This window comes from Salvelinus alpinus, chromosome 15 (genome assembly GCF_045679555.1).
Source record: "Salvelinus alpinus chromosome 15, SLU_Salpinus.1, whole genome shotgun sequence".
Lineage (NCBI taxonomy): Eukaryota > Metazoa > Chordata > Actinopteri > Salmoniformes > Salmonidae > Salvelinus > Salvelinus alpinus.
The window spans coordinates 43042668-43056252 of record NC_092100.1 but is presented as its reverse complement, the minus strand read 5'-3'; the positions used below and the strand labels follow the sequence as shown (position 1 = coordinate 43056252).

Here is a 13585-nt window from a genome sequence, read left to right as displayed (position 1 = left end):
TATGCTAAATCAGAGTTAATTATTAAAGTAACACCACAAGCCTTTTATTTTGAGAGGCATCTTAGCACCTTGTATCCTTTTTACCTTGTTACATTTTCCTGTCCTCAGCAGATTGTACAATGATTCAACCATCATCATTCATAATTTCCAGGTCTTTAAAATGACACATCGCAAAGACAAAAGCTTGTGGTAATTTGATAATCATTCCCACTGTAGATAATCAACCATTTACAAGAACATTAGTCATTGTGGTAGCCTGCTGACAATCTCCTTAATTATAGGCTGAGACTGTGATCCTGTATGCAATGAATAGTAGGAGGAAAGGCAATTACCAGTCTGTACTCATCTGTCAGATTCCCTTCCTTATAGTGTAACATCAACGGATGACCTTCTTTGCACAGAAAACACTTCTGGGTGGTATGTGTTGTATTTTGTCACTACTTAAAAAAAAAAAAAAATTAAAAAACAACAGTACTACTATAGAGAAAAAAAACAATGTTAAAATACAAAAATACTAGAATTGAAAAAAAACGATGGAAAAAAAGGTTGTAATTAAGAACCAGACCATACATAAAAAAGAACAATAGTTTATTTGTAACGTATTTTTATGTATGAACTACAAACTCCTGGTTTATCATCGATCTTCATATATTTTTTTAAGGTCATGAAGTATGCTAACATGAAAATCAATATCTTACTATTTTACAGCATGTTTCTATTTTTCACTTTAATAAACAGGTTGTTGGCACATGTAAAATTAAAATTTAAAACGTTTTTATTTTTAATTTTTAATTTAAAAATGTTTTTTTTTAGAAATCTACCACTAGAACAGTATTCCCTCTCAGAGAAAATAATGTTGAACTAAAAGCATCTTGTCCCTCCACCCAACCAAAACATTGAGATACAATACATAAAGAATGAGATAGATTTACTAAATTGCAATAAATGCACCATAAAAATCTCCAAATGATTTACCAACCAAAGGAAAGAGAAGGGATGATGGACAAACTCTCTTACTTAAAAATTTGAGATCCAGATCCCACCATGATCACCCCAAACACATAGTCAATGACTCACACAACAGAGATGGTTTACGTCTGTGCTAAACTCCATGTAAACATCTTTAGTTATTGTATTGGCAGGGATGCCACACTGATGAACATGTTTGTTTCATGTTGACTAAAACTGTGTTGAAGAAGCTCATGTAAGATGGAGTTACCTGAATTATAATTACGCTATATATCATTATAATCTGTGACAACCTCCATACCCTGCTGTTTAATACTAAACACTGGTCAAGTGCAAGGGGATGAAATGCTACTACATCACTGTAAGCATATTGTTTCATAGTTGAGGTGCATTTCAATTAACACTATCCACGGACATACCATTTTCAATTGACTCTGAATAATATTAAAGCATCTAGCTAGCCAATGGGAGCTCTGATAGCGCATGCCTTTCTGCTTAAGGTCATGGTTTCCATGGTGACTGAATCAGCCCACTCCTGTATTTGACATCATATCATTAATAGTGCTTCCTCCCAGAAAATAACTAGATGACATCTGTGTACCCTCATTCTTCTGGAGAATTTCAAATAGAACACAATCATTTATTTCTCAGAAACAAAATGGACCCGAAAAGGAAAAAGGACTGTTGCATAACCTTTCTTAGATGTTTGACATTACGGAGGGAGTGGAGACCAAAAAGAAAAGCAGGGGGGGTGCTAAGCTGACAAATGGAATTGTTTTAAGATGGTCATACTATGGAGCATTTAGCTATTTGATTTAGAATTTTAGGACCACTTTAGGTAGCAAAAAAATATATAAAAGCACGATTTGATAAAATATTGATTTTGGCCTTTACCACTAAGCCTATAGAAACGCATTGAATAACACATTCATAAATGGCAAAAAGGACAGTCAAAAAATAAAGTGTATGTCCTAAATCTAGTCAATATTTTTTTTTAACTCAGGAAATATATGTACTGTATATATATATTTTTTTACACATATTGAACCCCTTTTTTTGGGTAGGCACAAAACTACCTTAATACTTCAATTCGTTTTTTAAACCGGTTACCTTCAGATGAGTCCCGTGACATTTGTTGGGGTATCCACTTTCCATAGAGCGGTTAAATTAGTCAAACCGTTCGGACGCTTCAGACACAAAAAACTGATATCTCTAGCTTAAACTGATGGATTTTGATGGGGATTTTTTTGTTTTGTAACTTAGATTGATGCACAATCTATAAAAAGACTCCTGGGGTATGTGGCTAAGCCTTGAATGTGGAGGGTATTTGCTTGGCCTCTTTATTTATGGCACCATTTTATACTGTGGGACATTTTGAACGTTTTTTCCAGGTAGCGGGTGCCTGTGAAGCACTGTCCACCCAAATCCCCGAGGGTATGTCGATTTAAAATAGAAATGGTGCCATGGTCGAGGCAGAGGGATGCAGGTGTGACCTGAACATCTGCTCGGAGCCACACACCTCATCCCTAAACCCTCTCTCTCTCTCTCTGCATGAACCATGGCACTCTGTCCTCTAGGCCTCGTCCTGCGCTTGGCAGGGGCACGGTGTGAATCTGGGCCTGTCGTGCCTATGTGCCCAATGTTTGAACAGACAATAGACGATAGGCAATGTTCTAGGACAGCTGTGTTCGGTGTCCTTAGCCCCCGTTCCCACTCACCAGTCTGCTCCTTGCTGCCCTGGTTGAAGTCAGGGGTCAAAGAGAGTTAATAAAGGAGAGTCATCAGTATCCTTGGTGGTGTTCCAGGGCTCTGTTTTTTAAATCAAGTCACACAAATCAGTATATCTCTTAACACCTGGAAAAGTATTTGTGTCAGGAACCACATTAATATCATATAGCAATTTTCAGAGATTTGCAATGAGATTGCAGGTAAAATTATCTGGAACAGCACCCATATCTGTGATTATATGGTAAACCATCATAACAGCTGGTGTGGGATGGGAAAAGGCGGTATGACATTCGGGGAGCTCTCATATGCCTGACAGTATTTACCAATGCGATCTCCATGACTCACAAAATTATGATGGATCAGAGCAAGTGGAATAGAGAAGGAATCACAAATGGTATGAATACACAATGTGTAAATGAGACAAACACTGTGTGAAACGGGATTTTCTGGCGTAATAAACACACTGGGACAACTATGAATCACTTGTTGCTAACAGTTGGCCATGGTATAGTTTGGAACACACTTCTCTCGTTTAACGTCCCTAATCTATTGAGTGGCAGATACATTTGAGTGGCAGATTTAATGAAATATTGTGTTATCAGATTTCATCGCTGACAGTCCCAGCATTCACCCTCAGATAACGTTTAAAATCCATCTAAATTAACAGATTGTCACAAAATATTTAATCAATTAATTTGTGGCAGGAGGAAATCTCTGATGTGATCTAGAAATTATCTAAGTATGTCGGGTAAAAGAGGTTGCCAACTTGCCATCACTTACAGATTGGGGGAAACCAGAACATGAGCTATCTTGTCTAGAGGATCTATGGTTAGCTTGAGATTCACATAGAGTTTGTAAGCATATTAGTAAACCATCCTCCCTCAAATGAAGAAAACTAAACATCTGATGAAATAAGTTCTGAAAAAATATTTGCAGAATACAGTTTTTTCTTGATTTAGCCACAATAGATTTTTTCTTAAATAAATAAGTTCTTTTTTGTAAAGACATTTTTTGAAACATTAGACACACCCTAGTTTCCAATGCCATTGAATAAACATCATCAACCACTGATTCGCTGGACACACAGTCAGTCAAGTCCTCCACTTCAAATCCATAGTCCTCATAACTAATGTCCCTTTTGTAGTTTCATCCGTTTGTCTCATTATGAAAAAAATGTTAGATCTGGGTCTCTTGTACATTGTCTTTCGAACTGGCCCGAATTAACAAAGGTTCGTGCGCCGAGCTGTGTATGGAGTTGATAGTGGAGACGTGGTTGTACGCAGACTTATAGGTGTTGTAGTGGTTCAGGTGCTCATGCTCCAGCGGGGGCAGAGTTAGGTGGCCCTCCATGGCCGGCCCGCCTGTCACACAGTCCTCGTCTACGTTGATGATCTCGATGGTGCGCTGTGGCGCATGGTGGTTCTGCTGGTGGTGCTGCTTCCTCATCTTGTAGAAGATGATTAGCATAACGGCGGCCATGAGTGTGATGGCCACGAAGCAGCCGATGATGATTTTGGTGGTCTTCATCACCTCATCCAGGCCGGTCATGGAGCTGTCGCTCAGGTCCGTGACAGGGATGGTAAAGGTCTTCTCTGTGGCCCGGGTGGAGAGGGGCGTCCGGGCCGTTGTGGTGGTGGTGGAGGTGGACGACACAGTCTCCCAGGATCCGGCTGAGGGGGTGGGGCCCACCTTCTGCCACACGGTGGAGCGCCCCTCGTCGTGCACTGGCTCGATGGTCTCCACTGTTACTGTGGTAAAGTAGCTGAGGACGTTCTCTGTGGAAGACACGTTGAGAGTGGCAGATGCTGTGGTATTGCCTGCTGAGTTGCTTACCATACAGGTGTAGGTTCCCGTGTCCTGCATGGTGACGTTGGTGAAGTTGAGCGTACCATCGGTGAGCACAGAAATGCGGATCTTGTACGCACCGTGGGTCATGATGGAGCCATTGGGCGTAATCCAACTGACTGAGGTCAGAGAGCTGGCCCTGCACTTCAGCTCTGCAGCCATACCCTCCGTCACGTTCAGGTCCGCTGGTGGCTCCACAATAACAGGTGCGTAACAGTGGAAATAGTTCTGGTCCAGCTCACCTATGTAGCGTCCCTTGTGGCTGGCTGGGGAACTGCAGCGGGCGCAGCAGCTGGTGTTGGCCGGCACCATCTCTTTGAGCCACCAGCTGAGCCACAGGATGTCACAGTTGCAGTTCCAGGGGTTGTGATGGAGATGGACTCTCTCCAGGTGGTGCAGGGGGGTGAAGAGATCGTGGGGCAGCAGGGTGAGGTTGTTGTGGGCCAGGTTGAGCTCCACCAGCGACTGCAGGTCGTCAAAGGAGTTCCTTTCAATGGTTTTGATCTGGGCATGCATCATCCACAGCTTCTGCAGGTGGATCAACCCTTTGAAGGAGCCAGGTCTGATGACCGTCAGCTGGTTCCCTGACATCTCTAGCTCGTCCAGCTTGACCAGTGGGATGAGGTTGGGGATCTCCTTCAGATTGCACATGCCCAGGTTCAGGTAGCGCAGGTTGCCGAGGCCCTCGAAAGCCCCCTCTGAGATATACGAGAGGCGTTTGAGTTCCCCTAAATCCAGCCTCCGTAGCGAGGGCACCCTGTTGAACGCATACGAGGGAATGCTCTCGATGGGGTTGTTCCTCAGCCACAGCTCCTTGAGCTTGGAGAGGTACTCAAAGGCCCCATTGGGGATTGTGGTGAGGCGGTTGTCAAACAACTCCAGGGTGTTGAGACTGGCCAGGCCGTTGAAGGCCCCAATCTCAATGTTTCGGATGTGGTTCTTGCTCAGCTGCAGGATCTCCAGGTGCCGCAGGTGCTTGAAGCTGTCCACCTTGATCACCTGGATGAGGTTCTCCTGCAGGTTCAGGTAGCGTGTGTTGGTGGAGATGCCGTCGGGGACCTCACGGAGCCCCCGCCGCGTGCAAATCACCTTGCTGAACTGGTTGCTGCAGGAGCAGACAGAGGGGCAGGTCTGAGCACGCACCAGGCCCGCCACCGCCAGGAGCTGGAGGGCTAGGAGCAGCACAAACAAAGGGTCGGACAGGGCCCGGTTCCACCTAGGACCTCTCATCGTCTGCTGCTGCCGAGAAGAGGTCATCTTGTTCAACATTCATAATTCATTGGCTGGGTCGTCCACTTTTTGGGAAGAGGCGGTGTTGGAGTTGGCTGAAATGAAAAAAAGAACAGAGAGAGGAAGGATGGGTTAGAAGGGAGGAATGTAAATACAAACCCATGTATTATAATTTGTTTACAAGAGAAACATCACATGTGTACATTGGTTTTTAAGTGATGACATATTCACTGTAGCCTGTTAATGTGTTTCTTGTGCAAGGAGACATTACAAGGGTAAACCGTACATAATCTGTCTGATAGAAAAGCTTCAGAAATCAATAGATACACACACAGACACACACACCCCTCCAACACACTCACGTATTAACACTGTATGCCACAATATGAATATGCGATGACCTTGGCAGTGTGTTTTATATCCTTTTCCTTCCTGAGTGTGTTGCCCCCTGCACACTCAATCTTAGTCACATAAAACAAAATCACAATATTGCCTCCAACTTCTGTGCTGTATCTCTCCATTGGTGTGGAGGAGTGGGGGCAAGCACAGTCATGTCTGAGGCTGTGGTGTGAATTATATTTCAGACTGGGGGGACATAAATAACAGGACGCTTGCCACCCACCAGTCCTTCAATCATGCCGCCATATCAGGTCATTTCTGATTACATCTCGGAGTGATGCTCAATTGTATGTATGTGGCTGGACTGTGAAAAGGCAGAGGCACAAAGATAGCAGGGAATGATGATCTGTCTGTATCATATGTCATGCTGTTAGGGGATGTGTGCGCTGTACGATGCTGTAGAACCATTTTTGGAATCCAGGTTGAACCTATTTGGTTCCAGGTATGATCCTTTTTTGTTCCATGAAGAAACCCTTTCAACAGAGGGTAGTACATGGAACCCAAAAGGCTTCTCATATGGGGACAGCCAAAGAACCATCCTGGAACCCTTTTTTCTAAGAGTGTACTTCAATGACACTTGACTTCAGTGGTGCAGCCTACAGCATTTATGAGCAAGCCACACTAGTGCACTTGAATAATCAAATCAAATCAAATTGTATTTGTCACATGCGCCGAATACAACAGGTGTAGACGTTACCGTGAAATTCTAACTTACAAGCCCTTAACTCTATTTATTGAACTGCATTGTTGGTTAAGAAAATATTTACTCAATAAGCCATTTTGCCACAACTTTGGAAGTATGCGTGGGGTCAATGTCCATTTGGAAGACCCATTTGCGACCAAGCTTTATTTTCCTGCCTGATGTCTTGAGATGTTGCTTCAATATATCCACATCATTTTCCTTTCCTCATGATTCCATCTATTTTGTCAAGTGCACCAGTTCCTCCTGCAGCAAAGCACCCCCACAACATGATGCTGCCACCCGCGTGTTCCATGGTTGGGATGGTGCTCTTCGGCTTGCAAGCCTCCCCCTTTTTCCTCCAAACATAATGATGGTCATTATGGCCAAACAGTTCTATTTTTGTTTCATCAGACCCAAGGACATTTCTCCAAAAAGTCCCCATGTGCAGTTGCAAACCGTAGTCTGGCTTTTTTATGGCGGTTTTGGAGCAGTGGCTTGTTCCTTGCTGAGCAGCCTTTCAGGTTATGTCGATATAGTACTTGTTTTACTGTGGATATAGATACTGTTGTACCTGTTCCCTCCAGCGTCTTCAGAAGGTCCTTTGCTGTTGTTCTGGGATTGATTTGCACTTTTTGCACCAAAGTACGTTCATCTCTTTGAGACAGAACACGTCTCCTTCCTGAGCGGTATGACGGCTGCGTGGTCCCATGGTGTTTATACTTGCATACTATTGTTTGTACAGATGAACGTAGTACCTTCCGGTGTTTGGAAATTGCTCCCAAGGATGAACCAGACTTGTGGAGGTCTATCACTTTATTTTCTGAGGTCTTGGCTGATATATTTTGATTTTCCCATGATTTCAAGCAAAGAAGCACTGTTTGAAGGTAGGCCTTGAAATACATCCACAGGTACACCTCCAATTGACTCAAATTAGGTCAATTAGCCTATCAGAATCTTCTAAAGCCATGCTATCATTTTCTGGAATTTTCCAAGCAGTTTAAAGGCACAGTCAACTTAGTGTATGTAAACTTCTGACCCACTGGAATTGTGATACAGTGAATTATAACTGAAATAATTTGTATGTAAACAATTATTGGAAAAATTACTTGTGTCATGCACAAAGTAGATGTCCTAACCGACTTGCCAAAAATATTGTTTGTTAACTTCTCCAGGATAGGGGGCAGCATTCTGAAATTTTGATGAAAAGCATACCCAAATTAAACTGCCTGCTACTCAAGCCCAGAAGCTATGATATGCATATTATTAGTATAGTTGGATAGAAAACACTCTGAAGTTTCTAAAACTGTTTGAATCATGTCTGTGAGTATAACATAACTTATTTGGCAGGCGAAACCCAGAGGACAAACCATTCAGAATTTTTTGTTTGTTTGAGGTCACTCTTTCAATGTGTTTTCAATGGGAATCCAGATTTCTAAGCAACTTTCTTGCAGTTCCTATCGCTTCCACTGGATGTCAACAGTCTTTAGAAATTGGTTGAGGTTTTTTCTTTGAGGAATGAAGAAGTAGCACTGTTCAGAACGAGGGAAGAGGGAAGTGTAATCTTTGTTAGAGGCGCTACACATTGTTTTCCTCCGGTATTGAACACAGTATATCCCGTCTTCAATTTTATTGATTATTTACGTAAAAAAATACCTAACGTTGTATTAGGAACGTATTAGTTTGAAATGTTTGGACAAAGCTTACAGGTTACTTTTGTAGTCATGTTGCGCGAGTTGGAACCAGTGTTTTTCTGGTCAAACGTGCCAAATAAATTGACATTTTGGATATATATTGACGGAATTAATCGAACAAAAGGACCATTTGTGATGTTTATGGAACATATTGGAGTGCCAACAGAAGAAGCTTGTCAAAGGTAAGGCATGAAATATATGTTTATTTCTGTGTTTTGTGACGTGCCTGGAGGCTTGAAATATGATGGTCTGTGTTTGTTTGCTGGGGTGCTATCCTCATATAATATTATTGTTTGCTTTCGCCGTAAAGCCTTTTTGAAATCTGACACGTTGGCTGGATTCACAAGTGTAGCTTAAATTTGGTGTATTGCATGTGTGATATCATGAAAGTTGAATTTCTATACTCATTTATTTGAATTTGGCACTCTGCATTTTCACTGGATGTTGGCCAGGTGGGACGCTACTGCTAGCGTCCCACATATCCCAGAGATTAACAAGACATTTGTGGGGTGGTTGAAAAACGAGTTTTAATGACTCCAATCTAAGCGTATGTAAACTTACGACTTCAACTGTAGGTGTTCCTTTTGTCCAAATCAATCAAATCAAAGTTTATTTGTCACATGCACTGAATACAACAGGTGTAGACCTTACAGTGAAATGCTTACTTACAGGCTCTAACCAATAGCGCAAAAAAGGTATTAGGTGAACAATAGGTAGGTAAAGAAATAAAACAACAGTAAAACGACAGGCTATATACAGTAGAGGCTATAAAAGTAGCGAGGCTACATACAGACACCGGTTAGTCAGGCTGATTGTGGTAGTATGTACAGAACATGTAGATATGGTAAAAGTGACTATGCATGTATGATGAGCAGAGAGTAGCAGTAGCGTAAAAGAGGGGGTTGGCGGGTGGTGGGTGGGACACAATGCAGATAGCCCGGTTAGCCAATGTGCGGGAGCACTGGTTGGTCGGCCCAATTGAGGTAGTATGTACATGAATGTATAGTTAAAGTGGCTCTGCATATATGATAAAAAAAGAGTAGCAGCAGCGTAAAAAGAGGGGTTGGGGAGGCACACAATCCAAATAGTCCGGGTAGCCATTTGATTACCTGTTCAGGAGTCTTATGGCTTGGGGGTAAAAACTGTTGAGAAGCCGTTTTGCCCTAGACTTGGCGTTACGGTACCGCTTGCCATGCGTTTGTAGAGAGAACAGTCTATGACTGGGGTGGCTGGGGTCTCTCTAGTTTGTTGTTGATGTGGACATCAAGGAACCTGAAGCTCTCAACCTAATCAACTTCAGCCCCGTTGATGAGAATGGGGGTGTGCTCAGTCCTCCTTTCCTGTAGTCCACAATCATCTCCTTAGTCTTGGTTACATTGAGGGTTAGGTTGTTATTCTGGCACCACCCAGCCAGGTCTCTGACCTCCTCCCTAAAGGCTGTCTCGTCGTTGTCGGTGATCAGGTTGTGTCGTCTACAAACTTAATGATGGTGTTGGAGTCGTGCCTGCCCATGCAGTCGTGGGTGAACAGGGAGTACAGGAGGGGACTGAGCACGCACCCCTGGGGAGCTCCAGTGTTGAAGATCAGGGTGGCAGATGTGTTGCTATTTACCCTCACCACCTGGGGGTGGCCCGTCAGGAAGTCCAGGATCCAGTTGCAGAGGGAGGTGTTTATTCCCACAGTCCTTACCTTAGTGATGAGCTTTGAGGGCACTACGGTGTTGAACGCTGAGGTTTAGTCACATTCTCACATCATTGTTTCTTTTGTCCAGGTGAGACAGGGCAGTGTGGAGTGCAATAGAGATTGCATCATCTGTGGATCTGTTGGACGGTATGCAAATTGGAGTGGGTCTAGGATTTCTGGGATAATGGTGTTGATGTGAGCCATTACCAACCTTTCAAAGCACTTCATGGCTACGGACGTGAGTGCTACGGGTCTGTAGTCATTTAGGCAGTTTGCCTTTGTGTTCTTGGGCACAGGGACTATGGTGGTCTGCTTGAACAACGTTGGTATTACAGACTCAATCAGGGACATGTGGAAAATGTCAGTGAAGACACCTACCAGTTGGTCAGCACATGCCCGGAGCACCCGTCCTGGTAATCTGTCTGGCCCCGCAGCCTTGTGTATGTTTGTCCTGTTTAAAGGTATTACTCACGTTGGCTACTGAGAGCGTGATCACACAGTCGTCCGGAACAGCTGATGCTCTCATGCATGCCTCAGTGTTGCTTGCCTCGAAGCGAACATAGAAGTGATTTAGCTCGTCAGGTAGGCTCGTGTCACTGGGCAGCTCGCGGCTGTGCTTCCCTTTGTAGTCTGTAATAGTTTGTAAGCTCTGCCACATAAGACGAGCGACAGAGCCGGTGCAGTATGATTCAATCTTAGCCCTGTCTTGACGCTTTGCCTGTTTGATGGTTCATCGGAGGGCATAGCAGGATTTCTTATAAGCTTCCGGGTTAGAATTTCACACCTTGAAAGCAGCAGCTCTACCCTTTAGCTCAGTGCGAATGTTGCCTGTAATCCATGTCTTCTGGTTGGGGTATGTACGTACTGTCACTGTAGGGATGACGTCCTCGATGCACTTTTTGATAAAGCCAGTGACAGATGTGGTGTACTCCTCAATGCCATCGGAAGAATCCCGGAACATGTTCCAGTCTGTGATAGCAAAACAGTCCTGTAGTTTAGCATCTGCTTTATCTGACCACTTGTTTATAGACCGAGTCACTGGTGCTTCCTGCTTTAATTTTTGCTTGTAAGCAGGAATCAGGAGGATAGAGTTGTGGTCGGAATTACCAAATGGAGGGCGAGGGAGAGCTTTGTACGCGTCTCTGTGTGTGGAGTACAGGAGATCTAGAATTTATTTCCCTCTGGTTGCACATTTAACATGTTGATGGAATTTTGGTAGAACTGACTTAAGTTTCCCTGCATTAAAGTCTCCGGCCACTAGGAGCGATTCCTCTGGGTGAGTGGTTTCCTGTTTTCTTATTTCCTTATACAGCTGACTGAGTGCGGTCTTAGCGCCAGCATCTATCTGTGGTGGTAAATAAACAGCCACGAAAAGTATAGCTGAAAACTCTATAGGCAAGTAGTGTGGCTTGCAATTTATCACAACATACTCTACTTCAGGCGAGCAAAATCTAGAGACTACCTTAGATTTCGTGCACCAGCTGTTGTTTACAAATATGCACAGACCGCCCCCCCTCGTCTTACCGGACTGTGCTGTTCTATCTTGCTGGTGCAGCGTCTATCCCGCTAGCTGAATATCCATGTCGTCATTCAGCCACGATTCCGTGAAACATAGGATATGACAGTTTTTGATGTCCCGTTGATAGGATATTCGTGATCGTACCTCGTCTAGTTTATTGTCCAATGATTGCATGTTGGCGAGTAGTGTTGACGGTAACGGCAGCTTTCCCAGTCGCCTTCGCCGGGTCCTGACCAGGCACCCGGCTCTTTGTCCTCTGTACCTGCGTTGCTTCCTCTTGCAAATAACGGGGATGTCGGTCCTGTGGGGTGTTTGGAGAATGTCTTGTGCGTCTTGCTTGTTGAAGAAAAAATCCTTGTCTAATCCGAGGTGAGTGATCGCTGTCCTGATATCCAGAAGCTCTTTTTTTGCCGTAAGATATGGTTGCAGAAACATTATGTACAAAATAAGTTACAAATAATGTGAAAAAAAACTAATAATAGCACAATTGATTGGGCGCCCGTAAAACTGTTTTGTTTTCTTCCGGCGCCATTTTGTCTAGGTGGGTAAGGACAGTGTGGAGTGAGATTGAGATTGCGTCATCTATGGATCTTTTGGGGCGATATGTGAATTGGAGTGGGTCAAGGGTTTCCAAGATGATGGTGTTGATGTGGGTCATGACCAGACTTTCAAAGCACTTCATGGCTACCGACGTGAGTGCTATGGGGTGGTAGACATTTAGGCAGGTTACCTTCACTTTCTTAGGCACAGGGACTATGGTGCTCTGCTTGACACATGTAGGTATTACAGACTCGGTCAGGGAGAGGTTGACAATGTCAGTGAAGACACTTGCCGGTTGGGGCTCTGAGTACACATCCTGCTCTGAGTACACGCATGCTCTGAGTACTTAGCTACAGTGCATTCTCCAATTAGTGTGTCCAGCCATAGGGCTAGCTTTGGAACAAAATACTTCCGTTTTTTTGCTGGAGGATGGGTGGGCTATTACTGTAACTACCAATTAATTGCATGATTACCAAGACCAATAATTATTTAATTACCAAACCCCAATTCTGATCAGCCCAAAGCCTGAGGGTGGACATAATGGTTTTTCTGTGCAGGGGACCAGGCAAATGTGACAGGGATTACACACAAGTCTGAAAAACACATTCCATTAAAGCTAATGGATCTAATATGTTGGAATTAATGCCATGCAGAAAGGAATTGACCATGGGTAGAATTTAGTGTGACTTTATTTTGGGTTGCTTGGTTTCTCTCTCAGAACTTATTGGTTACCATAGCCTGTGGATTGACAGTGTATTGGAGGTGAATATTTGGGGGATAATTTCAGTGCAATACATTATTCTGTAAGCTTTTTTCCATAAAATACAGTAAGACTCACTTCCTACACACAACATAAGTTAAATTAGTAACTACTTTAAAATCACCTCATAGACAGCTGTCTCCTTTAAATCCTTATGCAATGACATTCTCCACTTATTTCCTCATCCCCACCAATATAGCATTGAAATAAATGAAACAATGAAATCAGAGGTACACAATTCAATTCATGACAGGGGAGAAAATAAGATGAAGTTGATTTACGAAGCAATCCATCTCCTCTCTGACAATGCAAGCAGTGAAATTGGATTTAGAGCAGGGAGGGAATTAGATGGAGAGCATGGGAAACAGCTAAATCGTGACTCAGATCGGCACCCATATCTGTTAATTTCCTGTGTAGTTGACAATAGGGAGAACATACCAACATAAGCTTTCCGGCGATAATGAGGGCTGTTGAAAACATGCCATTTCTGTCATGAAAGGAAAAGGGCTCCATAATGTCAACAATGAGGCCATTCCAGA

General features: G+C 43.4%; 1 protein-coding gene across 2 annotated transcripts in view; it reads right to left on the bottom strand.

The window, feature by feature from the left end:
* Positions 1-3263: 3263 nt before the first annotated feature.
* The window catches only part of LOC139540113 (leucine-rich repeat-containing protein 4C-like), a 138214-nt gene continuing 127892 nt past the window's right edge, over positions 3264-13585 (bottom strand). For both annotated transcript variants that reach the window (XM_071343690.1, XM_071343689.1), the window contains one exon: positions 3264-5867. In XM_071343690.1, coding sequence (XP_071199791.1) covers positions 3874-5811 — 1938 coding nt within the window. In that variant the 5' untranslated portion in view covers positions 5812-5867 and the 3' untranslated portion in view covers positions 3264-3873. The remainder of the gene's footprint in view (positions 5868-13585) is intronic.